The sequence below is a fragment of the Pezoporus occidentalis genome, unplaced genomic scaffold, assembly GCF_034315485.1.
Source record: "Pezoporus occidentalis ecotype Australia unplaced genomic scaffold, CSIRO_AGI_Poc_V1 ctg59, whole genome shotgun sequence".
In the NCBI taxonomy this organism is placed as follows: domain Eukaryota; kingdom Metazoa; phylum Chordata; class Aves; order Psittaciformes; family Psittacidae; genus Pezoporus; species Pezoporus occidentalis.
This window is the reverse complement of record NW_026915932.1, coordinates 894117-921465: the sequence shown is the minus strand read 5'-3', so window position 1 is coordinate 921465 and position 27349 is coordinate 894117. Positions and strand designations below refer to the sequence as shown.

Below are 27349 nucleotides of genomic sequence, written 5' to 3'. Positions count from 1 at the left end.
AATTCTGTGTCGCAGGGAAAGTAGGGAAGTTTGCAAATCAGCGTGTTACTTACACTGGGGGGAGGATCTGTCTACATTACTGACATCTATTTGTGACAGCTTATGAAGCAAAATGGCTTTTATATTCAGTATCCAAACAAGCATCTCAGAAGTAGATAGCTTCAGTGCTTAAAAATTGTTAGGTAGATTTCTTTGGATTGACATTTCTGTGTGCTCAGACTTTAGTATATGCCTATTTTAAGGTCTGTATGTGGTTTGATGGAGTGGATTATTGGTGCTTTTTATGTTTAAATAGGACCCCTTGGTGCTGTTTAGTGGGGGTTTTTTATTGTTTGGTGAGAACAGCAAACACTGAATTTATTCTTGTCATATTAATGTTTTGGAGACAGTGATGATGAATTTTCTTCCCCTTACCATGCTGATTTCATTTCACCTCCATTTATTTCGGTTTAAATGTTACAGCTTGAATTTTACCATGGTATATGGTCTCCAAGTAAGAGCAGTGTTGTTGCCTACGAATATTACAGCTGAACTCTCTTGCAACTTAAAATTGTATAAAGACCTGAAAGATTGTGAATTTTTGTGTTTTTCTGTGTTGTTTTCTTGGATGTCACTTAACAGCAGCTATTTGAGTCTGTAATAATTTTTTTTCTTGAGCTGCTGTCAATTGTTAAAAAGCTGTTGTTTAAGCCTCACTGAAACCCACCATATTTAAGCTCTGCAAAGCCTTCTGACTAAACAGTTTTTCAGTATTTTAGTTCTTTGTTTTAGCAGTGCGTTTCTTCAGTTGATTGGTATTACCAATTCCACCAAAACAGAGTAGGGCAAGATCTGTTTTTTGAGCAATTTAGTATGCAATCCAAAAATCTACCAAAGAAAGTGGTGGCAACACTTATTAGTGGCAACAGGGCATAACAGCAACCATGTTTTCTGTGTGCCATTTATTGCGGTTAAGTAGTTTCCAAGTTATTTTTAAGGAAATATATTTGTCACCATTGTAACTCAAGAGATATTTTGTTTGTTTGTTTTCCCCTAATACATGTTACTGCACACGTAAGAGTATACTTTTATTAAATTTATGATGGAAAAATTGCAAGTGTATCACTTTGCTAAGAACTCACAGGAGGAGAGTCATCAGATTTTCACAGTGTTCTTAATGGGCTTTATGATTCTTCCAACAGACTTCTTGGAAGTGTAGACAATGGAGGACGAGGAAAAACAACTCCTGAATGAAAAGCAGGTGCCAAACTGTGAGAGTGGTTATGTGTGGCATGTCACCGATATGAATCGACTGCAGCGTTTCTTATGTTTTGGTTCAGAAGGTGGTACTTATTACATCAAGGAGCAGAAGCTGGGCTATGGAAATGCAGAAGCTTTAGTAAGACTGATTGAAGAGGGTAGAGGTTGTGAAGTTGTTCAAGAAATAAAGACATTCAGTCAAGAAGGCAGAGCAGCAAAACAGGAACCCCTACTTTTTGCTCTTGCAATTTGCTCACAGTGTTCTGATGCAAAAACAAAACAAGCAGCATTTAAAGCTGTTCCTGAGGTGTGTTGCATACCAACCCATCTCTTTACTTTCATCCAATTTAAAAAAGATCTGAAGGAGGGCATGAAATGTGGTATTTGGGGCCGTGCACTGAGGAAAGCTGTTGCAGATTGGTACAATGGAAAAAATGGCATGGCTGTTGCTTTAGCAGTTACAAAATATAAACAAAGAAGTGGTTGGTCTCATAAAGATCTTCTGAGGTTGTCCCACCTAAAACCTGCCAGTGAAGGTAATACATTTTTATTTATCTGAAAATACTGTGTTTTAAACCTTTTATACTTACTGTAAAAGTATTTAGTTTAGGAAACCCAGGTACTGATGATTTCTTAGTGATGGTATCCTGTAAATTGCACCTTAAAACCATGAGTGGTCATATCAGAAATTGACCTGATTATCGTCAAGTTAAACAGTTTGTTTCTTCTTTTTCTTCTGTATGTGGAGAGAAGAGAAAATAAGACAGTTCTCTCAGTTTGTTCTGATTTGCTTACAAATTATGAAACAACACTTTTGGGAAGATCTGTTGATTTCAAATACATAAGGCTCCATTTAAGGAGAATAATACTAAAACAGTCACTAAAACTGCTGCTCTAAGTTGCGTGTGACTGACAGTATTTATAGCTGGTTGGCAGGTCTGAGAATGGGATCTGCTAACTCATTGGCTTGCTAGAATTGCTAAATGCCAGTATAAAGGTGGTAATCCTGCTTGGAAAATATTTTTATTTTCAATAGGAATTGGTATAGTCACTAAATATGTTACCAAAGGGTGGAAAGATGTCCAAGAAGCTTATAAAGACAAAGCAGTTTCTGCTGAGACTGAAAAACTCTTAAAGTATCTGGAGGCTGTGGAGAAAGTAAAACGCACAAAAGATGAATTGGAAGTTATTCATTTAATAGAGGAATATGGTCTAGTCAGAGAGCATCTCCTGACAAACCACCTGAAATCTAAAGAGGTAGGTAAACTTCATTGGCTTTGTAATCTCTTCAGAAGAACACTTTTCAGAGTCTGAAGTCTACATTTCCATAAAAAATAGCCCTTACATTGTTTGTCAAGTTATTTACCCAAGTACCTAATTTAAAATAATAAAGATCTTCATTTAAATTGTATGCTTATTATTTAAAAATACACTTATTTAATGTACAGATGTAAATTCTTGTAGTTTTGGAATCTTACCTCTTTTTTTTTTTTTCATTCTCTTTGTTTGTGCACAGGTTTGGAAGGCATTGCTGAAGGAAATGTCCATTTCTGTATTGTTGAGAAATTTAGGAAAGTTGACAGCAAATTCAGTGCTTGAACCACGAGGTTCAGAAGTGGCAATAGTATGTGAAAGACTGAGAAACGAGAAACTGCTAAAAAAGGTAAGAATGTTTCTGTAAGCAGTGCCAGCCTTCGTGGTTCTTAATCTCTTCCTAAACTGTAGTTCTTCAGGCAACCTCTTCACAAAACAAAAGGGATGTTCATTTGAGGAAATGTGTAGTTTATTTAAAAAAAAAAAACTGCAGCAGAATACTTGCTGCTGTATTTTAAAAATTGTACTTATAATTTCTGATTTGATTCCCCTCCCCTCTCTATTTCTGAAACTATTCTACAAATTAAGTATATTGACAACTAGGGTCTTTTCTTAAATTGGCACTGTAGCAAGCTTCTGGCTTAAGGTAACGCTTGGCATAAGATAACAACTGGAATTCATTGGAGGATTCTGGAAAGGGCATAATGTCCATTACCAGTAACTGAACAAGTATCAGTTCATGAAACAGCTGTGTAAAGACTGCAGGAACTCTTCAAACTTAAGAAATCTAAAAGAACAATATAATAAACCAGATATTTGTAGTAGGATCTTATTTTTAGTTTCTTACCTTTTTTTTTTAATGGAGTTCAGATTTTCAAAAACTGCCTATGGATTTCTTTTACCTATAGGGTAGAATACATCCATTCCATGTCTTGGTTGCATTAGAAAGCTATAAAGCTGGGCATGGAAGCAGAGGAAAGCTTTGGTGGCGTCCTGATGAAGACATTTTAGAAGCCTTAGATGCCTCATTTTACAAAACATTCCAGGTAATATGGTTATTCAATTTGTTAACACTTTTAAGAAATCTCTGTATTCTGAAAGCCTCAAAAAGGATCAAGAAAAGTTTCTTGGGTGGAAACAATTTTGAAACTTTATAACAAAAATCCTAGGACTTGGGATTTTACTAAAAACCAAATCAAAATTTTATGATACATTCAGCTTTTGGCAACATTGTTTTGCTAATGTTACCCCAGAAAGAATAAAAAAAGACCCATTTCCAGGTCAAAAGCAGAAGAAGGAAGACATGAATGTACTAACTATGTGTACCTATATTTTTTTTTTTTTCTTTTTTCTATTTTTATAGACAGTTGAACCAACAGGAAAACGCTTCTTACTTGCAGTTGATGTCAGTGCATCAATGACACAAAAAGTTTTGGGCAGTGTACTCAGTGCTAGCACAGTTGCAGCAGCAATGTGTATGGTAAGGCATTAAACTTCTTTTATTTATAATTATTTGCAGCCTGAGCTGCTCTTTTGATACAAAGGTGATCTAAAGCTGCTTAGATTTCGGAAGGAAACTTACCTATAATATATTTGAGTACGAAAAATGTGACCTTGTGTCTCACTGGTAGTCCATATGCTTAAAGCCAGTGGCAACCAAATTCAGGAAGATCAGTTTGAAGTTGATTTCTAGTCTAAATGAAATTGGTCAAGGCTGCTTTTTCGCTTATCCTAGCTGAAAATACATTCTATTTATTTATTGCTTCAAAAGCACTCACTGAATAACACAGATTGGATTAAGAAATTTTGGGGTAATTCTTGTGTGCATTTGAGATATCTGTATGTCCTTTGTCTCACAATCACTTTCCCCTCAATTTGGTATTCTGAAGCTTCTTGTGTATTTATATTATAAAGGAGTTAAACTTCTGTTGCTGTTCAAAAATGTTTACTGTTTTATGTCAGGGGAGAGAAGGAATATGGAAGTATATTTAGAGTAATTAGAGGAGTTCTTCACCTTTGATTTTTACAATGTTTATTTGCAGTATTACATTTAAAGTGACTAGTGAAGCATTAATGCATATGAGAAGCCATGGTAACTTGAATGAAAAAGGATCTGTCATGTTGTGGGAATGCCTTGATTCAGACAGTAAAAATTCTGAATAATGTAACTAAATTATTTTTGTCTTCCCCTTTCTCAGGTTGTGGCACGTACAGAGAGGGATTCCCATATAGTTGCCTTTTCGCATGAAATTGTGCCCTGCCCAGTGACGACTGATATGACGTTGCCTCAAGTATTAGTGAAAATGTATGAAGTATGTAAAACAAACCAAACCAAAAACATTAGGAAATAGCTGTTACTAACATCACAGTTTAGGTGTCTCAGCAGTTACATTGTATTTTCTTTATATTCAGTTGTATACTGTGTTTAGTCCATATTTGTGTCTTTTATTTACAGACAGTCCAGCAAGTGTCATTATTTCAACTGCTGCATATTACACATTGCAATCTAGAACGGCAGTGTTAGGTCACAAGGAGTTAGGTTGAAAAGAATATGTAAAAAGTCAAACAAGCAAAACCAAAAAACCCTAGGCAAAACTAGTAAGGGAACTGTTGTTTAACAAAGAAGCCTCTGTATGTGATAAAACATGGAGCCTCCATAAAAATAATTTTTCCATAGTTTACTACTTTTTGTATTATTCTGTATTCTATGTTTGGTTTGGTTTTTTATTTATTTTTTTAAATTTATTTTAAGATTCCGGTGGGCACCACTGATTGTTCCCTTCCAATGATATGGGCTCAAAAAACACAGACAGCTGCTGATGTCTTCGTTGTATTTACCGATAATGAGACTTTTGCTGGAAATACTCATCCTGCAACAGCTCTTAGAGAGTACAGAGAGGTAAATATGCTTCTGACTGTTTATAATTGATGAACACAGTACAAAATAAATACCAGTTCTACAAATGTCTTAAAAACTGAACTAGTTGTGGCTTTCTTCAGTAAATAATTATATGTTGCTTAAAACTGATATATTCTGCAGTTAGGCAGAATTAGTGCGTATTTTGCACTAATTGCATTTATTTAAAACCTCTGAATTGCTAAAAGGATTAATAATTACCCCACCTTGCTCAGTGTACTGCTATATCAATGAAAATCTGTTTGGTTTTCAGAGAATATATGAGTTTCTGCATTCTGTCTGTAATAGATTAAGTTTCTTATAGTCCTTACAGAAAAAAACTTGGCTCACAGAATTAAATTGAACTTTGATGTCTGCAGTAGATATCACAAAGTTTAAATGAAGTAATGAAGATAAACCTGTATGGAAGGTGTGAATAAGATGAGGTGATAGCATCTTGTGAAGGCAGCTCATTATGATCTAAATGGGCTACTCTTAAGCTGTGCAGCTTCATAATTTTAAAATAGGACTAAGAAAAATATCCCCTTCAAACATATTGCTGTTAGAAACTCTGGTTTAATCAGCAAACCATCTTTTATGCTTTTAAGAAAATTTTTAAACTACAAGAAATATTTTTTGGCAAGCATGTACACATGGATCTTTGTATCATGTCCACCTAGTTGAAACGAATACCAAAAATCTTTAACTTGCCCACTGTGTTTCTGTTTTCTTAATTAAGACTAGCTCCCATTCCTAAATTTGTTCTTTAAAACAGAGTTCTGTACTCTTAATGCCACTTGCTTTGCTTTACCTTACAGGTGATTAACCTTCAAATTCAGCTCATTTAGCAGAATTTTTCAGGCCACGGTTGTTGTATTTGTTCAACCACAAAAACATACTCTCTGACTCCTATTAGAGGATTCAATAATTATTATTGAAAGCTCTCTCTCAGAATGAACTCCAGAATAGCAAATGAAATGGTTGATATCTATCTGTGAATAATCTGTGAATCTTAGTATTGCAGGAAAGTTGTGTACACCTCACTGCAATTATTCCCATTAATTTAAATATACCTACTGCAGGTTAAGTATGATGTCAACAGTCTGCAGTTCTGGTTATGGCACATCTAGTTCCTATCAGTATGCCTATTCAGACAGTGGTTTAGGAGGCAAGATAGCAAGATTTGGCCCTCTGTCTTGTTTAAGTTACTGTATTATGTGTGTTCTCATATTATTTTTTCCCTTTTTTTTTCCTTCCTCTAGCAAATGGGTATTCCTGCTAAGCTGATTATTTGTGGAATGACCTCAAATGGCTTTACGATTGCTGATCCAGATGACAAAGGCATGTTGGATATATGTGGCTTTGATACAGGAGCTCTTGATGTTATTCGAAACTTCGCTTTGGATTTGATCTAATTTTCTAGGCATCTTCTCTTCCCTGTGGGTCCATTGCTGGCAACAGACTACACCCTGGGAGCTCCTAGCCAAATATACTTCATTAGAATATGGCACATTAAATACATATCAGAATGTTACCTTTTTGTCAAGGGAAAACAAGAAAAGCAGATGAGAAATCTCTTTTCTCTTTTTTTCCTGTTCTACACAATTTAAAGTAACAGTGGGAAGTTTGATAAAAGTAACTACAGGGTTACACAATATATAATTTAATTTCATTTATAATAGATTATAAGTACTGAGAGACTTTTAATTCCCCCCTCCCTGCTTCCAACCTCACCCCTCCCTTCCCCCATTGCTGTGGAATGGTTTGTTTGCAAGAAGATACTGACTTACTGTTAGGATGGGGCAGAAAAACAAAAAGTGGGGTTAGTATTTTTAGTAATGTCAGTAAAGTCAGTAACTTCATTGAGAGGGATTTTTCTTTGGTCTGTTTGTCAGTCTTTGTGTTTTAAACAAATACTAAGTTTCAACAGTTTCCATTGTTACACTTCAGATCTACAAAAGTATTTTCTGGCACATACGAGACCATGTGACTGTGACGCAGTATAAAAGCTGTCCAGTGAAATTTTATACTGATGAAACTGAAAGTGGAAGAGTTTATGCTAATCATTTTCCTATCTAGATTATCATCCTAGTTTTCAGGAGTAAAGTGTAATTCTCTGTAGGTAAATTGAGGTGTGGTTTCAGAAGCACTATTTTTAAATTAATATGATTTACAGGAAGTTCTAAGAACTCTTCTTACTAGAAAAAGACCCTGGAAATGGCTTAGAAGCTACATTCAGTCCATCTTATAACTTCAGAAAGCAACAGCACACTTTCAGTGAGAAAGATCAACAACTGCATGTGTCTTGGAGTGCTCTTGAAAGCTGATTGGTAACAACCAGAAACAAAAAGCTACATTTTTTCCAAGACAACATATTCAATGATGCAGAAAAAATCTTCCTAACAGGAGAGTATTTCATTTTTTGAAATCTTTTTGTAGATAAATATCACTTCTGGTTTTCTTAAATTAATTCAAGCTTACATTTTTCAAAACTACCTCCACTTTATAGTGACCAATTCTAAAAACTTCTATGAAATGTACAGCTGCCTCTTTCATGTTCTCAAAGTCTTGCTTGGGAAGTGGTTGAAACTGGATTTTTTTATTTTATTTTTTTTAGTTTAATATAGTGTGAGTTAAGTAAGGAGAAAGCTAGTGAAAAACTTACCACTTCGGAACAGGAATTAATAGCAATTCATGTGTATATGTATGTAATTCTCTGTGGTTTTATATATGTGTGTATAGGGGGGAAGTTAAAAGATCTCTTTAGTAGGTCACAATCTTAGAAGATGGGAAAAGTTTTTAGTGATGCTTTTACAACTTCCCCTAAGACATGCACACGTCAACCTCTTTTATGCTAATTCTGGCTGTTTTAAACAGTGAATTTGACGTTAATTTATAAAAATAACCCAGTTGTGGTAAATGACATGTAAGACCATATTTTTCTGCCTAAACCCCAAGCTTTTTAATGTAAAATTCAAGTTCATATTATACTTTTGATACTTGTAACACTCTTAATTGTGACTCACACATATGGATTATAAATTCAAAGCTTGCATTCTGTAGGATGGATATCCCTTTTGGTGCTAAAATGTGAGCTTACATGTTACTGAAGGTATTCTGCTAAATACTTACATGCTACCTTAATGAATAAATCATTGAGGGAAGCCTTTTCTGACATTAAAACCGTGGCTTAAAGAACTGATGGTAGGAACATTACCTTTCCATGGACTTCTGAATTATTGCTGCTCTTATGACACAGCTTGACAAATACAGGACTGCCACCAGCTTGTCAGGTGACCTTGAGAAAAACAAGTGTTCCTAAAAAGGCTGAGACATAACACTATGAGTTTGAAGATTAGCCATTTCTTACGAAAAATTTCTTAACCACTTTTAGTATCCTTTTTAAATAAACACCATGAATATGGGAAGTAAACTCGTTTGGTCAATAACATGTCAATGATTATTCTAAGTAAATGCGCTGATGTTTTGGGGTTGGATTTGGTAGTAGTGTGTTTGAAATTACACAGTAGTCAAACATCTGATAAGGTGTTTCCTTCTAAGCTAGAGATGTTGAAAATAACATAGATAAGTATCTTTTGCAAGTACTTTTTTATTATTTGGAGTAGTATTTGTGAAGTCATAGGAAATATTTTGGATTAAATATAAAAATAAAAAAACAGGTATTTCAAGTAACTTTGTGCACTTAATTGCATAAATTTACTGCAAGCAAAAGATTAGAGTAGTTACTAACAGATTGAATGAACGGTTACAGTAGTGTTGCATCTTTGAAAGCAGTCCAGTTGAAAACACAATTACTTGAACTAGAGCGTAAGTTGAGATGAACTTTTCAGTAGAACTGATAGAAAATGTAGCTCCCTGTATCTGTTGACACTGGATAGCTATTCACCCTGTTAAAGACGGTCATCCATGCTGGAGTACGTAATATGCTCCTAAATATTTACTGTGTCTTTGTATTAAAAAATCTTGTTAGAATATTCTGAGTGGTTTGGTTACCTCATGTAGAACTAGCACCAGTGAGATCATGTTGTCATCTGCTTCTCCTTTAAGATTTTCAGAGAGAGGAAACTGAAGTAAATGCTGACAGCTGAAACTTTATAGTGTGTTGACCTTTGTTTCTACTGGTTTTGGTTCGCTTTCATTGTTATCTTACAATAAGGGTCATAGAAGAATGATGCTTCGTATTCCTTTTTCCATAGACTGGATCTTTTTTATCTGCCCTTATACTGAATTTTAGGGGATAGTGTGACTCATTTGCCATAACACAAATTAGTCCTGATTTTCGTCTTCAGTTATTAGACTGGTAATTGATACAGTTCTAAAATGATATCTGGCCATATAAAAAGGCAGTAAGTATTGTAATGCTTTTAAAAAGAGAGAGAGCAGTAAAACAAAGTTGCTGAGCTTAAGCATTAGTTTAGTGTATAATAAATAACCTACTCTTTCACCAGAGGAGACATGGACTCTTTCAAGTTAATAGTGGTGTTTGCGTTGGAGGAACACCTTGACTAATAAAGCAAAACTGAGGCTATAATTGTGCACTGCAGTTTGCCAGTAAAAACTGAACAGGGACAGGTTTAAAGATTGTTCATTTTACTGCCAACCTTAATGAAAAAAAAAATGTCTAAATGCAGAGTGTAACTGTAGAGTGGGTGAATGCAGGTTTCCTGGTACCTAGCAGGTCTAATAGGCTTTCAGTTTGACTGCCATTTCACTGTGACACCCTTAACAATTCTTAAGTATTAGACTGTTACGTCTAAGACTGTAATGTTCTAGCACTTTAGCTTTAAGAAAGAAGACCAGTTCCTGGTTGGAAGCACAGCAGAGGTTAAAGGTTCTTATCTAAGAAGGGCTGTAATGAGTGAACATAAAAGATCAGGTTTCTTCATGGAAGGGATACAGTCAAGATACAATGTGGAGAGGGCAGAAGAGGCACTCAAGATTTCTTAAAAAACTATGCAATGCATACATCAGCATTGTATAATAAATTGAATGAAGATGGGAATTAATTTTTCAAAGAAATAGAATTTCATGTCAGGAATTTTAGACCTACAGCAAGGAGGAGTGTTTGGGATACTTGTAGAATTAGTGCATACACAGTATGGGATCCTTACCTACAATCCTGTGTTTACAAACAGGGATGTCTAAAAGTAGGTGTAGACTTGAAGTCAGCAGGACCAGTCTAAGTGCCGAGTCTGTGAGGGCCACTAATAACTCTCCCTAAACACCTTGCTGCTTAAAACCACTGTCAAACCTGTTGGTTAAATGTGAATTGGGGGGGGTGTGTTTTTCATTGTTGTTGTTTAATTGTGGACCATAAATGATTATGCCTTTAAAAGGGTATTCAACGAAGTGTATGTTTTTGGCTTATACACCAGCATTTTTGGAAATGTATTTTAATAAAGGCTCTGTCTGTAAAAACACTAGGAAAATATTTTTTGCAAGATGCTGTGCTGCTTAATCATGTACCTGGCTCAGCCACCGTACCAGAAGCATCAGTTCCATTTATTGTGTTTCTTGTGTTATCTTTTTGCTTCGCCCTTCCTTTTCTCTGCTAAGGTTGGCTTTTTTTTCCTCCTTTCCCATCTCCTTGTTGCCTTAGGCCTACACTTGGATCTCTCTTCACATACAAGGTGTCGTCCATTTCTTTTGCCTCTGTTCTTCGACAGCCTTGCTGTCGTTGACCATGCTGAACTAAGTAAATTACACCAGAACCTATGTCATAATATTTATCTTACTTTTTAAAAACTGGATATTTTTCTTTCATTTGATTATATTAATGTCTAATAAAACAATTTGCTGTATCTTTAGATTTTTTGGTAAAACTTTGTGTAAAGATCAATGACAAAAGTATACTTTGGTTATTTGAAAGAATCCAGCATCTGCCTTTGAATGGCTTTATTTTTATGAAGTAACCAGTTAAAATTGTTTTTTCAAATTTAAAGCTCTTTTCTAGAATTAGTTCAGTGGGTTGGAGCTTTCCATTCTGTTATATGCAGAATTAGGGAAACATTGCAATTAATATTGCAGACAAATGGGCAGCTTCTTTGCAGTAAAAATCTTCAAACAATGGGCTGTAGAAGTAAACCAAAGGAAATAATTGTCTTGCTTTTGCTTTTTTTTTTTTTTTAAAGCATTTACTTAGTTTGTGGGGTTAATTTCGCTACTTGCTGTAGCTCACAATAGACAAACACACTGTAAGTAAGATGGTTTAGTAACTATTGCTGGAATGGTAGAGATTTTATCTTATCATGGTCCAGTAGAGTGTACAGAATTGCGGAGTCAGTTACAGGAGGAAAGTAAAACACAAGGACAGTGTATTACGGATGTACTGCTCTGAGCTAAGATGTAAGATTAGCTAATTTCAGCAGACGGTTTGGTGTCTTTAAATACATGTGCTTACATTGGGATTTATAATTTTGATCCCGTAAGGTGTGGTTTCTTTAGGTATTCATTCTGACTTTAAATACATATATTTGCATTTATATATGTGGTATGTTGAGAATTTTACAAATGCTTCATTAAAAAATAATGAATATAAATACCTGTTTTCCTAATGTTACAAGCTTCTTAAGCACAACTAGTTACAAATAAAATGTCTTTCCTGTTACGTTCTCCTATAAAAGTGCAGTTCTACTCTTTAAAAATAATTCTCTATGAAGAAGCAACAGATGGGTACATTCACAGCTGTATCTGCTTCATTCAGTGATTTGATGTTTCCAGCTTTTCAGGCTTCTTTAGGAGCATGGTATGTGAAATGGATGAGCAGCTTTGTCCTAAGTACAGATTCTTTTGGTAAATAAGTTTTAACATTCAGATCCCAGAGCAAGCATTATTTTAAGATGAACAGCTTTGTCCTGGAGACAACGCTCAGGAAAATCCACAGGAATTTTACATTACTATTTTTTATTCTCTCCCCCTTTTTTCTTTTTTTTTTTCCTTTTCCCAGAGTAGGACCACACTTTAACTGCCATATCTTGTTTAAATAACTTAAACATCATGGCTTTGTGCCAACCAATAATCACTGCACTGTCTTGCTGCTACTTTCTATGAATTGTTACAAAATTAATGATAAATTATTTGGATGTGGAGCCTTAATATGCCTAAAAAGAAACATAATTAACCCTTTGAGTGCCTTAGGACATATCTTTTTTAACACGTGGGCACTCACTTGGATTTGCAGGCATACAGCATGCTTTCTTATCAGCTGGAATAGAGTGTTGGCTTAAGTGACAATGCCCTGGGAGTTCTGAAACTTAGAACTCAAAGGGTTATTTTAGACTACTGTTTTGGGACTTCCTGGTTTGTTGGTATTCTGGGTTTTGTTTTGTTTCCTTTAACAGGGAGCAGAACGAAAAGGTCTTTGAAAAAATCCTTTGTATACTATTATTTTTACATGATGGACTTACCAGGTTTCAGGTGCAAAATTACTGTTAATCTGAGAAAACATTAACTGGCCTAAGAATTCTACACAGAGAAAAAGAATACTTAGTTACCACCACATGTGCAAAATAAATTGCTTTATTAAGTATATATTTAGGGAGAGAGCCACATTTGTGTGTGTTCACCATAACGAGTGTGTCCTTGTAAACAAAATTTTAATAAGGCAATGATGAAACTAGGAAAATACAGTAAACCACAGTGATAAAACCAACATTTACATGTTTAATTAGCTGATTAATATGTTAAAAGATGCACAGTGCAGCCAACTGTATACTAAAGACTATACAAATTATGTGGTTTAAACTTCTTTCAAACCCCCATCACAAAAATGAAGCTGTCAAATTTAAATGATACTTTTACAGTCCTAGTTATCTGGAGTTGAAGATAAATGTGACCTTTTTTCTCCCTTGGGGGGAAAAAAGTAGCTTAGGTGCATAGTGCTGAAAGCAATGGTAAAAACAGGAGTCTTACAAGAAGTCAGTAAAAATTCACTGACTAATGTTTTGATTCTAAACTGTGCCCTGTAGTAGTGTAATGGTCCCTTATACTGAAGAGTGGGATATAATTTTCTACTTGTATATGAACTTGAAATAACCAAGAGTCTTGGCATTGGTCTGGCTTTGGATTTGCATTGTACTGAAACTGTTGAATTTTAGATGCTTTAGGCATTTAACTGCAAGTTCACATCGCTAGTAAACTGCATTCTGACTGTAGAATTCAAGAACTAAATAAATCCTACGCATATCACACTTATTTTACTTGGTCTTAAGCTTCATAATAGCATTGGATTGATTATAACGCAAGTTGTAGTTTCAGAGTTTATTGACAGTGAGCTGTCTGGCTCCCCTAGAAGCTGTATTTTGTCATATTTCTAAATGACTGTATAGACTGATACTTCATAGTGCAGAAAAAAGATGAAAGACATGACCTACCCTTCAAACGCTGCAAGAATCTTTCTTCCCTTTTCTCTCACAACTGGACATACAATTTCATAGCTAGATGATCAGATGCTGATATGGAATCATATGGATATGGAAGACGCAGACATGCATACACAGTATCACTACAAACTTATTTTGCTTCATACTTTCATCATTACTACAATTTGACATTCAGAGAAGAATTTACTTTAAAAGAACCATTAAACTGACCATTGGAACAAGGCTAGAATGCAAACTAATTTGCAGCAGAAAAAAAACAGGATTCCTCTTGTACAATTAATGCTTCTCTGAAACATGGCATCAGCATTGTAACAGCAATAAAATGACATCACTTTGTCACACGTAGAGCCCCCAGAGTTACATAGTGGTTTTGATCACCATTTTGGTTGTAGGAAAGCTGAGGCATGTAATTTGTCAAGTCCCTAAAGCATCTGTGTCAGAAAATGATCTATGATTTGGAAATCCATGGCTTGAAGCTGTTGATTCCAGCTGATGTAGCATGTATCTATGATCTTCTAAGTTGCCTAAAATTCTGTTATACAAAGGAAGACTAAGCTGAGCTAAGTGGCTGACTGGGTTTTACTTTTCACCTGACATTGATGAATTAAAGGCAGCAATTTGCCTTCCTCATGAAGTCTTTGAGTATCTGTAGCACCTCCAACAAAAGACCCATTGACAAACACTCTTGGGACCTATCAAGAAAATTAAAATGATGTTAGTTACTTCAATAAAAGATAAAAACCTAAGCGACCCCACATGGACTGTGGTATACACACAACAGTCGAGTTCTTACATATGCATATTTAATACTACTGTACAACTCATACATTTCTGTAATATTTACAGAGATCGGAAACTGTTCACATGCCCCTCAAAAGGGGCATAAAGTCAGTATATGGGAGATTGTATTAAAATAACTGAGTCAAGTGAGACTATATAAAATTAAGAAATTACAAGGCGTATATACACCTATACAAATGAAAACTGACTTTGATATCTCAAAGTGGCACCCTCAGGGTGAGGGTCTCTTGTATCCCAAGTTTACATGTCTTGAAAAAGCAAAGAACTTGATATGGTCATAACTCATGAGAAACAAGTGCAGTGTAAGTTCTTATTTTGTTTGTTACATGTAAGAATGTATACTTACGGTTCTGCCACCAGTCATCTGCTCAAGAATGTCTTGGATCTGACTTCCATTTGTATTCATGTCCAGTTCCACAGCTGTATAATTCACATTTATACTCTCAAAAAGCTTTTTTGCCATTATGCAGTAGGAGCATGTTGTTTTGGAGAAAATCACCACACAGTTGTCTGAAATAATCTCCTGTATGCTCAAAAGAATGTTGAAGTCAGTGTGTTTTGTTTTTAAGTCAGTGTATTTCAACAGTATCAAGCAGTCATGAAAACAAATGTAGAAGTTATAAATCTGCTATTACAGTAACAAATAATGGACAATTATTCTGTAAAAGGTCTTCTGAAGTATTTTTAGACAGGGACAACTGAGGAGTTCCCAGCCATGCTACAGCAATGGCTGGCTGTTTTTGAATTGTTTTCAAAACATATTTTTTACTCACTTTTTAAGGTAAAGTGAAAAGCTAGTTAATCTTCTAAATCTCCCCTAATTCTAATCTAGAGCCACAAGAATCTTAAGGTGAGGAATGAACTATTACTCTTTAAAAACAAGGAGCAGAACAGCAACTTCCTCTATCAAGGCATCTATTAAGATATCATCACCTGTATGGTGAGTGTAAAACATATCCACCCTACATCTGTTTTGAAGCCTCTGTGGTGGCCTAACACCTCCTTTAGGGATGCATCTGATACTTCTGCAACAGAAGAAAAATTGCTTCCTACCCGACTACTAAGAAAGTCAGGCTTTTAACCTCAAGTTCAGATGCTCTTGGCCAGATCCCAGAAAGTGTCTGCACAAGTGCAATAAGCAGCGAGATGCAACTTTAGCAGTTTGCAGAGCTACACAGAACATAAAAGTGACTTCTCTTGCTCCACTTGAGCTTTTCAGTTAAAGGTATGCTCTTTTCTTTTGAGTAGGGTACCAGGAATCAGTTAAAACTCATCAGTTTCTGACTTTCAGGAATGCTATGATCTTGTGGGAGCAGAGAAACAGAGGAGAGTTGACATTAACAATCGCTATGAGAAGCACTGCTGGCACTTGTGAAGCTGTGTCTGACCTGTACTTGACCCTGAAAGGGAGAAGAATGATTGAGACGCATGTGTTGTGATTGTCATGCAATGGTGCCAATCCTGAGCCCGTTTTAGCTCTGCAGTCACAGACCTCCTACAATCTGCCAAACAAGCTGTATCTCCTTGAACTATTTAGTACAGCTTTCCCTTTCCATCAGGCAAGCAGAATGTGCTGATGGCAAGCAGAATGACAAAAGGGATATTTCTTTTTTCCACCCTTGTGGAAATTGTACTTAATGCCCTACAGAGTGTTCTTTCTCTTAAATTTGTGATCCTGCAATTTTCTTATAAACTGGCTATGAAGAGCAGTGGTTTGCGGTGAGTGGGCAACTAAGCTGAAGTCCAAGGATTGAACTTCGGACCAATTACACCTTTTTACTTTACTGTAAATTCAAAGTCATTTCAGGCCTTCATTTATTATCAGGAAGTTTACTCTAAAAAACAACTTTCTCTTTAGATGTTTAAACTTTACTTAATGACAGTCATTTTCCGAGACTTAGTCCCCAGTACTGATAGCACTACTGAATTCGAGTAGAGGTCTGCAAAAGATGTAAAATGGATGCAGCCTAGGAAGATAAAGTTCCAAGGCTGTGGATAAATAAATAATGCTAGCAGGCTTACTAAACATAAGAATCAGGTTGAACATATAGAACTATTTACAGAATTTCTTTATATAAATCAGAAGAGCTTTTAAGTAACTATGGCTTTCAGAAATGTTGAAAAAAAGAATTGCATTAATGATGTTACCTGTATTTGATTCACAGCGGCATCATTAGACAATCCCACGGTAGTCTGATCATTCCCCATTCTAAAACTAAAGAGAAATTAAAGTCAGATACTTGAGCTTTCAAACAAATGACACCTTTTATATTTCACGAATTAAAGGTTGACTTTATACTGTTTTAACAGTCAATGTGATTTCTACATTATATGTGTCATTTTTCTGCAGCTGCAGTACCCACAGCCATGCTAGTTCTCACATGCCTACAAGAAGATGAAGAGATGGATGGTGCAGACTATAAAAATAACAAATACGGCTGTCTCGATAAGAAAAATGCTTTCCTCCCCACCCCCCAGTGATAATACAGACACATGTACCAAATCCGGCACCGGCCTGTGCTCAGCCTCACCACCCGACTCTAACGGAAAGGAACTCTCATTTTCATCAATAGAGCGGGCAGACGTGCTGCTCCGAGGCCTGCGCGCCCCGATACCGGCCGCCTCCCCGCGCTGCCACAGCCCGGGCGGCCCCGGTGCCTGCCGTTCCGGTGCAGGAGGGCTGCTCCTATGAGAGCGAGCGTCCAAAGGCCAAAACGACTTAAAACAGGATCCGTACCAAGCCCAAGGTGCCGGGTAGACCTCCGGCCCCGCGGCTCCCGATCGCACCTACCGACCGACGGACCGCGCGACCTGCCCGCACCCCAGCCCCGTCACCACCCGTCGCACCGCCCCCTGCAGGGCCATGGCCGCCAAGAGGAAGCGGCGGGGCTTCTCCCCAGTCCTCACGGCGGTCCGTCACCGCCCGCAGGTCCCCGCACCGCCTCTTAGAGGCGTAGGGCTGCCCGGCAGGCTGCCGGTGTCCTGAGGCGCCGCTGGCCGGGGCACGCCCAGCGGCTGACGGGTCCTTCCAGTGAGGGTATAGAGCCGATAAATATTTTCTTAATCACTTTGTTGTGTGGTGTTTTAACGGCTTATTCTTGTCAGAATTAAATTGCGCCTTTGTGCTTGATAAAGCAGATATTTTCCTTTTTTATTTCCTCCCCTGTGTACCCAGGTTCGGGGTGTTTTTCTTTCTGACCTGCAGTCTGAAGTGCGTACACCGCCTTCTTGCGGGAGCTCCTGCCCAACTGTCTCGAGGCGCTACTGGCCCGGTGCCAACAGCCAAGCGCTGCCTAGCCGGGGTGCGGGTGGTACAGGCGGGCTCCTGGGCTGCAGCTGCTAACGTGACGGCGAAAAGGCTTTATGCGCCTGCCCGACACGGCGGTGCGGTGTGGACTCTGCCCGTACTGGAACTGCAAGACACCAGCGGCCACGAACCGGTCGTGATCCCCTGCGCCACACGCAATCCCCCTCACGAGGATAGGTGTGCACCCGCAGCCGCTAAGGCCGTGACGATGCTGCCACGCTGGGGCACCATGACCGCGAGGGGCGACGTCGCCCAGCGGCCGTTACGCTCCGGCTGCCCAGTGGAGGACCGGTGTAGGCCCGGGGTGCAGAGTGGCCGGTTGTCAATGGCCTGTGCCATCGATGCCTTTGACTCTCTTTGCGCTCGTGGCGGTAACAACCGAACCTCACCACTCTAAACCGCGTTCGGACCACAGTACTAGAAACGGTGCGGGCGGGGCCTTAACCAAATCAGCCGGGTGCCACCCTGAGGGCGGGGTCGCGTCCCTCCATGGCAACCGGTTCGGCGTCGCCCCCTGGAGGCGGCGGAGGTAGTGGTGTTACTCAGGCGTTTACGGTAGGCAGCCTGGGTCCTGGCGGAGGGGTCTTTGCGCGGCTGGTAGAGGTGCCGGAGCGGCAGCGGCCGGTGGCTGCGGAGCGAAAATGGCGGACGTGCTGAGCGTGCTGCGGCAGTACAACACGCAGAAGAAAGAAATTGTGGTGAAGGGGGACGAGGTGATTTTCGGCGAGTTCTCCTGGCCCAAGAATGTCAAGACCAACTATGTCATCTGGGGGTGAGCGGCGGTGCCATGGCGGGCGGCGGGCGGCTGCTCGCGCGGGGAAGAAACGGGCGGGGGGAGGAGGAAGAAGTTGCCCTGAAGTTGTGGGGGAGCGCCCGGGGAGCGGGGAGGGGGATCCTGCCTCTTCTTGTCTCCCGCCGCTTTGTAGGGAGCGGGGTGGGCGGCCGGTCTGGTTGCCACCTCCGGTAGGGCCCCTCGGGAGCTCACCGGGGCCGTGCGCTTCCGCTCCGCCTGGGCGCGGTGTCCCGGTGGGGTGTCCAGCGGCCTACTTCACTGGTGCCTTGCGCGTCGCGTAGGGCGATACCCTTCGCCTGTGCTGTTGGCAGCGCGGTAGGTCAGGGAGGTATCGCTGGTCCCTTCGGGAAGGTTCCCAGAACCCCGCCCGGTGCCCCTGCCCCGCGCCGGAAGAGCAGCGGGTCCGCGGTGCGGCCTTGCCTTGGCTCTCGGCCTTTGCGTGCCACCTGGGGAGACTGGAGGGTCGCGGCGGGGCTAGGTCTTGCGGGCTCATGCGATGAGATGGAAGGAAGTAGCTTCTCCAAGGTTTTTTTTATCTGTATGCAAAATAGGGGTTATGTACTTACTGTTTTAGTTTATCCGGGGTATTTTTCATTTCCTGGAGCTTTACTCTGCTGTAGGAAAGTCAGTGAGGTCCAAATCGAGGCTCCCTCTGTGGTCCCCTGCCAGCCTTGTTGAACTGTGGAGGTGCATTGCTCCTCAGTTGCTCCGAGCTGCGGCTTCTTCCTGCACTGGACCTAATGCAAGCTGGTCTTATCATAATAAGTAGAGACAGCATTTCTGTTGGTTAAATGCTTATATTAGGTTAAATGCTTATTTTTAGAAAACTTCTAGAAAAGGAGACTTTGTACCTGTTGAATTTTTTGGTATGGTATGTATTGCTTGCAATACAAGAGAGCTTTTAATTCTCCTTTCTTCTGAATTTCTTCTGAATTCTTCTGAATTGAAAACAAGCAGCTGTTTTTAATGTCCTAATAGAAGGATTCAATGAATCTCTTTTAAGCCCAAGAGAAAAAAAAAACAACTTATCGTTAAGTGTCAGGTAGTGAATGTTTGAGGTACTGATCAGTGTCCCATCAAGCCTGATGGACAATCAGAAGAATCTGCAGATTTTACAAACAAAACCCCACCCTTCTACTTCGATCTATAATCAGGGATTGTTTTGTTTAGTTTTCATATCTATGATAAGAATTTAAGTATTGATCTGGTATCCCAACTTTTAGCTTGAGGAAAAAAAACTTTTTGTCAGAGTTAACTTATGGACAGATTTATTGTAAGACTGATTTTACATTGCACTGTGTTTATAACTAGGAATGTGCTATTTTATTACTTAGTTCAAGCTTTCAGAAACTCATTTTGGATTTATTTGCTTTTTCTGGTTGAGGGGTGAATACCAATAGCTAGACTGAAGAAGAAAAACATTTGGATAAGCAGTTAAGTTTTCAAATTCTTGAAAAGTCTTCTGTTTTTTGCTGAGCAACTGTATAGACAATTGTGATGGTTTCCTTGCTGCAAGTTGATTTTTCCAAAGCAGTAGTAAGTAATGGTTAACCAGAGAGACAAATTTCATTGCTCTTTTGTAGGGAAAGAGAAACAGGTACACCAGCCTAACTCTACTGCTGCAAAACAACAGCTGTAACCTCATAATATCTATGTCCTCAGCCTTTCCAGCAGATGTGTTGTAGGATTTGGATGTTTTTTGTTGTTTGGCTTGTGTGAAGTAAGTTAGTTGGCTACTCGGTTTAGACCAGTAGTGTCTGAACTTCTGGTAGTATCAGACCACTATCAATTTGCAGTGTTTCTTGTGAACTACCATGGAATTATTTGTGTCTAATTACATTGAAGACACTGCAAAAATGAGACCAGTTATGCAAGCCATACTCAGTAGCTTTAACGCCACAGTTTAGAGGCTGTTAATTTATGTAATTTCCAGACTTACACAGGGATTTATGAGGAACACTTCCAAAAACTTTTATATTCCGATCACTTGACAGGATCCAAACTGCGCTTGCACTGAGCAAGCTTAGTGGCTTAGTCTTTCATGAAGCAAATCTTGATTTCGCTTCTAGATGTCAACAGTGTGGTTGCTGTAATTGCATCTCAGCTGCCAGTCTGGAGAGATTAATGCAAGTCCAACTGCCATGGTGGCATTCTGTCCCTGCTAGAATTAGTAGTCCCACTAGACATTTAAGACTGTGGCTCTTTAAGCAGCTAAGCTGGCAGAAGTCAGCAGCACTGCCTTCTTTCTGTGGTAGCACAAGTGTCAACCAAGCAGTGAATTGATCTGAGAAACAGAGCCAAGTTCAAAGTAACCCAGAGGGGAAGGAAAAAAAAAAAAAGGCAGAAATTAAATTTAATCCAGGTTAGTCTCCAGATAATAATTGTATGAATGCTCTTGCTGGCACATGAGGGCTAGACAGTCTATGATTAGATGTTTTGTGTGTTTTGATCTCATGGTCCTTGAAGACTATATCGTCTGTTTCAAAACTAAAGGAAGCAATCGGTCTAACAGAGAAACTTTGCGTTGTTTACCCATTAGGTTTGTACAGCTGAGTTTTAAACCAGTGAGCAGCTGGTCATGGGTATACTAATTTACGTGATACTCTGCATGCCTAGTCTTGTATTTTTAAAGTTTACTGTCTCGTCCGTGAAAGAAAGCAGGCCTCTAGTAACTCTATAAAAATTCGTGCTTTGAAACATGAAAGAGGAAATAAAGCAGTTAGAAATGAACGGACTTCTGACACTCACAGGTTGAGGGGGAATGAATGAGCAGAAAACAGATTTGTGGTGTTAAAAACAAGCAGGTGAAACTCCTTCTTGCATTATGCAAACATTTTCTCCATTTTTTAAGCTGGAGTTTTGTTTGTTTAAGAGATGCAATTCTTAATAACTATTAAAGCAAAATTGTAACTACTGACTTCTTAGGGTCTGAATCTTAAGATTTTGTTTTTTTTGTTTTTTTTGTCTTAAGTAAATAAGGCCATTACTGAATATAGGAAATAAGAGAATTAATTTCATTGGCTACTTGAGACGTTTGTGAATTGAACAAAGCAATTGAACCTCTGGGCTAGGTTGCTTTTAGTTCTTTTTTGTTGAGAGGGTTCTTTATATCGGAAAATCTGAAAGGAGCTCAAATTTATGCTGAAATGTCAGCTTAGACTTAGATTTTCTCCTTGCATACAGCTGCTTGTCCAGCTGATGCTTTCCCTTTATTGTGCAATATCTTGTCCTCCTAATAAAGCATCCTCTTAGAACTGTAATGAGCATGGGGATTTCTTGTGTGTGTGTCTTAAGTGATGAAGTATCAGATGTGCCCTGCTGAGCTTTGGCAATGCCTATAGCTTTGTAATACTGTATTTTCAAATTAATAGATAATTGTTCAGTACTTATTTTCTGTTATGCTGTTTATTGCTAAATATTGCTAAAGCTTGAACAGATGACCAGCTGGACTTTTTATATAACATTCAATGGATATGGCACACTTCAAAGAAATAATGAGTTATTCTGAAGTGTGACATTCTAAAATGTTGGGTTTAAAATGAAGTGACAACTGTATCACGTGACATAGGCTTCACTTCAGAGCCAAGTGGATGTGGACTAAACTTATGGTTTTACCAGTGCTCAGAGTATGTTTAGATGTCACCTCATCAAAGATAGCAGTGAAACATAAAGATACTCAAACAGTTCCTTGCTGAGGAATCCAGTTCTGTTGGCTGTAATTGTGAGGACAACTTTTGGCTTCTTAGAGGTTGAGATACTATGTCTCTTCCCATTGCTCTTCAGCAAAAAGCCATACATGCACACCCTACCCCTTCCAGCAAGTTTTGGAAGTTCTTGTAAGGAACAGTGATGGAGAGATACCTTACTCTAGCATTCTCCTTATATTTGGAATCACTTCTTATTGCATGTTATTCGTTTTGTTTTTCTCAGGCATCATTATGAAAGTAGAGTTTTCAGTCTTATGCCGGTAATAAGTTCTGAACAGGTTATTGGACATTTCCATTCTAGATAATTTCAGAAAAGTAATTGGAAGGAAAGCAGTAGTGGCGTTATATCCACAATATGGGGATGAGAGACTTGCACTTCTGTTGCATTTGGTATATGTTTGTGTAACTCTTTCAGATGCAAGGAAGTTATGTTTGAGTTTTTCTAATTTCCTCTTCCTTTTGCCTGTGAGGTTGGCATTTCTGTGTTGCATGTTTTGATGCTGATCGTGAGCTATGAGTAAAGCTACTGTACTTGGATGGAAACACTCTTTCTTACACTTTTAATGAAAGTGTTTCTTCCTGAAATCTCTGGTTTGGTAGAATTTCAGTGCCAGTCTTAAATTGTACAGTGTCCTGTTTTTCTGGTGGGTTGACTTCCTCAGGCTTTGGGGTGAGCTGTCTGCTCTGGCTAGTTGGAGATGGCTGCTGGGCCGCACAGAGGAACCCCTGTCCTGCTCGGAGCTGGGATCTGACAGGTCTCCAGTCTGGGCAGTGGAATTGCTGGGCCCACTGGGGGCTGTGAATATGATGGAATATTTTAACTGATCAGAGAGTTAAAATATTTAGGGAGCAGGCTTTTTTCTGAAATGGGGACAAGCATTGCTTCTGCTACGACATCTTGTAATAATAGCATAAAGTGGTGAGTGTGTATATGAGGGGGGAATTGCATTTGACACACATGCAGCCAAGCTGAAACTACAGTTTTTGTTTAGCCTTGTTTTGTGGGATTTTTTTTGGTTGGTTTTGTTCTGCTTTTCAAATTGCTGCACAGAACTGATTCCTTCTTATATTTAAAAGGCATCTTTTAAACAAGCTGTTTTGAAACTGAGAATGAACTTGATGTTATGTTGCTCTGAAGTTATCTGACTTCATTATGGGAGTTTGTTGTGATTTTGTAGTCTGTTTCACTTTTGGTGGTCTTGTGTGCAATTAGTTTCTGCCTACTCCTTGTTTCGACCTTCTGGCACCATTTCAAACCTTTTGTTCTCTACACTTCATGGAGCTTCATTATGTTCAGAGTTCTTCATTGTGTTTTCTCTAGTGGTGAAAATTCTGTCCCATTATACCTGAAAAGCATGTAATATGATTTTTTATTTGATTATTTTTTCCATTTGCAGTTCAGTTACGTTCCTCTACCTGTCCCAAATAAGGTAGATAGTTCCTTTGATAATCAGAATAAGTATGTTTGAGATGTGGGAGCATGTGTTCTTACACTTTCTGAAATCTTGCTTCATGTATATTTTATAAGCCATCCAGCTCTTACTTTGGATTATTTTGGACAGTTTTTATAATTCATTCAGTAACAAGGCTGCCAGAACATATATCTTTTGCTCTTAATTAACACAATTGATGGTTCACTAGTTTGGCAATAGCCTGGTAATAATCTTACTGCTTGCTTTTTGAACTTTCATCTGAAAAGAATTGAGAACTTTGCTACAAAAATTGTGTAAGAGAGAGATGGAGAGGTTAAATGTTTTAAAATCTTTGTTTCATGATTTTACAGGACTGGGAAAGAGGGACAACCCAGGGAATACTACACTTTGGATTCTATCTTGTTCCTGCTTAATAACGTGCACCTTTCGCATCCTGTTTATGTCCGCCGTGCTGCGGTAAGTAAATCAGAGTAGCATTTAAGTGTATGAATTTGGCTAGGGAAAGGGAAAAATATATGCAACAAAGTGATCAAGTCACAATACTTGTAGAATATTTTTCTTGATAATACATTCCCTAACAGATTATCCCTTCAATCCACCAGGTTGAATTTAAAACAAGAGTCCATCACACAAGTATTAACAGTAATGAGAGCATTTCTCTTTGTATTCTATGGTCCCAGCTGTCTCTAGCACTAATTATTTCTAAAGTACTTTTGTCAGTCTGCACTCTGTTGTGCAATCCCAATTTAGATGATCCTTTAGTGCCCAGGACTGCAAGGATCTACAAAACGGAGAAAAGTTCAGTAGAATAGCATTGGAGTGGACTTGGAAGTATGCAATCTAATTCAAGAAATTATTGAATAAACTCTACAAATAATGATAGGGCAACTGAGAAAGAGAAAGTCCGTTTGATTTCCAATTGATTTCTATGAGCCCATTTTTCATCTTCCCCTATATCACATGGTTACCTGATACAGCAGTGCTGCATGTTATCCGTACTCAGAAAGACAAAATTGAAATACATGATTTATGTGTGCCAGCATTGACTCCTGGCAAAGAAGTGTGTGTGTGAAAAGTTAGTTCTTAATCTTACTTGCAGATTTGACGTGAAGGAGGAAAAAGGCTATCCTTTTGGTTTTATAGCAGACAACATGTTTCATATTGTGTAGTGGAACATCCTCTAGGAAGTAATTGTATTTTTAAGCTTGATCTTTTTGGGAGGCAGGACAGATATTCCTGTCTCTGTGAGCATGAATAATTTTCACTAAAAGTGAAAAAATGTCAGCAAGAGGCTTTCTGAGGGAGTAACAGTTTAATGTCAAGTCTGCTATTTTTTCAGACTGAAAACATTCCTGTGGTAAGAAGACCCGATAGGAAAGACCTGCTTGCATACCTAAATGGTGAAACATGTGAGTGATACTTTCTTTTAACTTATACACATGGTGTGTGCTACTGCTTCCGATTTATGACGCAAGGAAGCATAGGATGGGAAGGATGGTTAACGATGATCAGTTAGCAGGTTAGCTGAATATGTTCGTCAAATGAAATTAGGATTTCTTTTATGTTCAGAACAGTGTTAAAAATAATTATTTTTATGGTGCTTAGAAAGGAGCCACATTACTACATCCTTTGGTAGATAGCTGTATGTTATAATGCTTACTGTTTGTATTTTTTCTGTCTCTAGACTGGGAAAATTTTGGTAGTGCATTGATCATGATGCAGTAAGGGTGTGGGATAAAATGATCAGTACAGTGAAATATGTCAAGTCACTGCTTTGTCAGTGTGGCAGATTTGTCTACTATCATCTTTTTTGTTAACAGGAGTCAGAAGAGAGGTTTCTGTGATGAGAGAAAGATAAATATGGCTTTAAGTTGCTCTGTTTTGCAGGTGGTCTTACAATTTCAGGTATAGTGGAATGTGAGATTATTTCTGTAATAGAAGCAGTGAACCATTTTTTATATAAATATATTTTAAAGAGACTAACGTTGTCTTTATTCCCAAAACTGGACAAACTAGTAGATCTTGATCCCAGGTTATAAAGTAATTACCTTTGTGACTTTGCTTTCTTTTATGTGGTATATACAGCTCAGAATCACTGACTGATTCATGTTGGAAGGGACCGCAGTAGGTCATCTGATTCAACCCCCTTTTCAGAGGAAGGCCAACTTTCTAACTTCATATTCATTCAGGTTCTGAATATCTCCAGTGCCAGTGTTTGACCACCTTTGCTACCTAATATGTAGTTAGAATTTTCTTGTCGTAATTTATCTTCTTCCTTTTATACTGAAATACTTTTGCAAATCTTAAATGAAATGTTCTGTTTGATTACAGCAACCTCATCAAGCATAGACAGAAGTGCTCCGCTTGAAATTGGTCTACAGCGCTCCACTCAAGGTACAGTTTAACTAAAAAATAACTTTGATGGTTATTTTATGAGTCTACTACAATCTTGTGTTCTTAATGTCCTCTTTTTCTTTTAGTTAAAAGAGCAGCAGATGAAATACTAGCTGAAGCAAAGAAACCAAGAATAGAGGTAATGAGAATAACTATCATTGCTGCACATTGTGGGTGGTGATAAGTAACAGTATCTGTTTTTTGTAGCAGTTTAGTTGGGCTACCTGTCCTCTGTATGCACACAGGACTTCTGTTAGTGTGAACATGAACTGGAAAGAGGTTGCAATTAAGCCTCTGATTGAAACTTGGAATTTTAGTTGCTAGATGTATGTTGTAGTATGAAAGGGGAAAGCTTGACCACGTATGTGTAAGTACCTGTTGTTGTAACCTGTCTAAGAGTTATGGGATGGGAATGAAAGTGCTCTTTAATAACTTATTACAGTTATTTGCCATCCGTGAGTTGGCATTTTAACTAAATGCCAGTCTTACCTCTAGTGATGGATTCTTGTTTTACCTGCTGAGGTCTTTCATATGTGAGCAGTATATGAAACTGTCCCTGTGATTACTCTTGTGTGAAGCTGTGTCTTAGGTAAATAATTGAACACTGTATTTTCACAAGTGCCTCTTGAATATAAGTAATATGTCCAGTTATTGGACAGACTGTATTTCTTAGCTCTGATTTTAAAGCCTAGCTTGCTGTTTTCTGAGTAATTGTTTTTAAACTATGCTCATCCAGGTGTCTCCTCTGAGCTACTATAAATCTGGCTGTATCTATATTAAGAGTGCTTATTTGTTTCTGAAGAGAATGCACAAAAAATTAAACATTACTGTTACTGCTAGGATGAAGAGTGTGTACGCCTTGACAAGGAACGGTTGGCAGCTCGATTGGAAGGACATAAAGAAGGTATCGTGCAAACGGAGCAGATCAGGTAGGAATAATTTTTCTTATGGATAATGCTTAATTAAAGGACTGATAACACTTCTTGTGCTGTTCAAGGCTACAGTTTTACTCCTGTCCAGCAGTTCTCAGCAGTAGTTTTCCTCCCTTAGGTGCGATCATTAG

At 38.4% G+C, this 27349-nt stretch overlaps 4 protein-coding genes across 9 annotated transcripts in view; 2 read left to right on the top strand and 2 right to left on the bottom strand.

The window, feature by feature from the left end:
- Positions 1 to 27349, bottom strand: part of UCHL5 (ubiquitin C-terminal hydrolase L5) — a 189184-nt gene that overhangs the window by 19972 nt on the left and 141863 nt on the right. The gene's annotated exons all lie outside the window — the stretch shown is intronic.
- On the top strand, positions 1113 to 8343 carry RO60 (Ro60, Y RNA binding protein). 3 transcript variants are annotated; one of them, XM_062638837.1, is made up of 8 exons: positions 1113 to 1775; positions 2276 to 2496; positions 2756 to 2902; positions 3462 to 3599; positions 3917 to 4033; positions 4752 to 4865; positions 5306 to 5452; positions 6712 to 8343. In XM_062638837.1, the coding sequence occupies exons 1-8, from the start codon at positions 1202 to 1204 to the stop codon at positions 6862 to 6864; spliced, it is 1611 nt and encodes a 536-aa protein (XP_062494821.1). In that variant the 5' UTR covers positions 1113 to 1201; the 3' UTR covers positions 6865 to 8343. The 3 variants fall into 3 exon arrangements, 2 of the variants coding, with proteins under 2 accessions (XP_062494821.1, XP_062494822.1); XR_009968527.1 differs by having other exon boundaries at positions 1115 to 1775; positions 4752 to 4858; positions 6712 to 6849; XM_062638838.1 differs by having other exon boundaries at positions 1172 to 1240.
- Positions 12971 to 18007, bottom strand: GLRX2 (glutaredoxin 2). 4 transcript variants are annotated; one of them, XM_062638845.1, is made up of 4 exons: positions 17852 to 18007; positions 16801 to 16867; positions 14999 to 15175; positions 12971 to 14543 (listed from the first exon to the last, which is right to left on the bottom strand). In XM_062638845.1, exons 2-4 carry the CDS (start codon positions 16858 to 16860, stop codon positions 14412 to 14414), a joined length of 369 nt encoding a protein of 122 aa, XP_062494829.1. In that variant the 5' UTR covers positions 16861 to 16867; positions 17852 to 18007; the 3' UTR covers positions 12971 to 14411. The 4 variants fall into 4 exon arrangements, with proteins under 4 accessions (XP_062494829.1, XP_062494828.1, XP_062494831.1 ...); XM_062638844.1 differs by lacking the exon at positions 17852 to 18007 and adding an exon at positions 17444 to 17595; XM_062638847.1 differs by lacking the exon at positions 17852 to 18007 and adding an exon at positions 17390 to 17400.
- Positions 18420 to 27349, top strand: part of CDC73 (cell division cycle 73) — a 108521-nt gene continuing 99591 nt past the window's right edge. Inside the window, exons 1-6 of the mRNA XM_062638839.1 lie at positions 18420 to 18731; positions 24243 to 24348; positions 25232 to 25301; positions 26224 to 26286; positions 26373 to 26425; positions 27127 to 27215. Coding sequence (XP_062494823.1) covers positions 18601 to 18731; positions 24243 to 24348; positions 25232 to 25301; positions 26224 to 26286; positions 26373 to 26425; positions 27127 to 27215 — 512 coding nt within the window. The 5' untranslated portion in view covers positions 18420 to 18600. The remainder of the gene's footprint in view (positions 18732 to 24242; positions 24349 to 25231; positions 25302 to 26223; positions 26287 to 26372; positions 26426 to 27126; positions 27216 to 27349) is intronic.

Bases quoted from the DNA above. Each gene is read 5' to 3' on its own strand.
- RO60 (XM_062638837.1), top strand. From the start codon at position 1,202: ATGGAGGACGAGGAAAAACAACTCCTGAATGAAAAGCAGGTGCCAAAC. The intron at 2,903-3,461 runs GTAAGAATGTTT...TTTTACCTATAG, and splicing joins ACGAGAAACTGCTAAAAAAG to GGTAGAATACATCCATTCCA. The intron at 3,600-3,916 runs GTAATATGGTTA...CTATTTTTATAG, and splicing joins CATTTTACAAAACATTCCAG to ACAGTTGAACCAACAGGAAA.
- GLRX2 (XM_062638844.1), bottom strand. From the start codon at position 17,517: ATGGCCCTGCAGGGGGCGGTGCGACGGGTGGTGACGGGGCTGGGGTGC. The intron at 16,868-17,443 runs GTAGGTGCGATC...ATTTCTCTTTAG, and splicing joins GTCGCGCGGTCCGTCGGTCG to TTTTAGAATGGGGAATGATC. The intron at 15,176-16,800 runs GTAACATCATTA...TTGAGCATACAG, and splicing joins CCGCTGTGAATCAAATACAG to GAGATTATTTCAGACAACTG.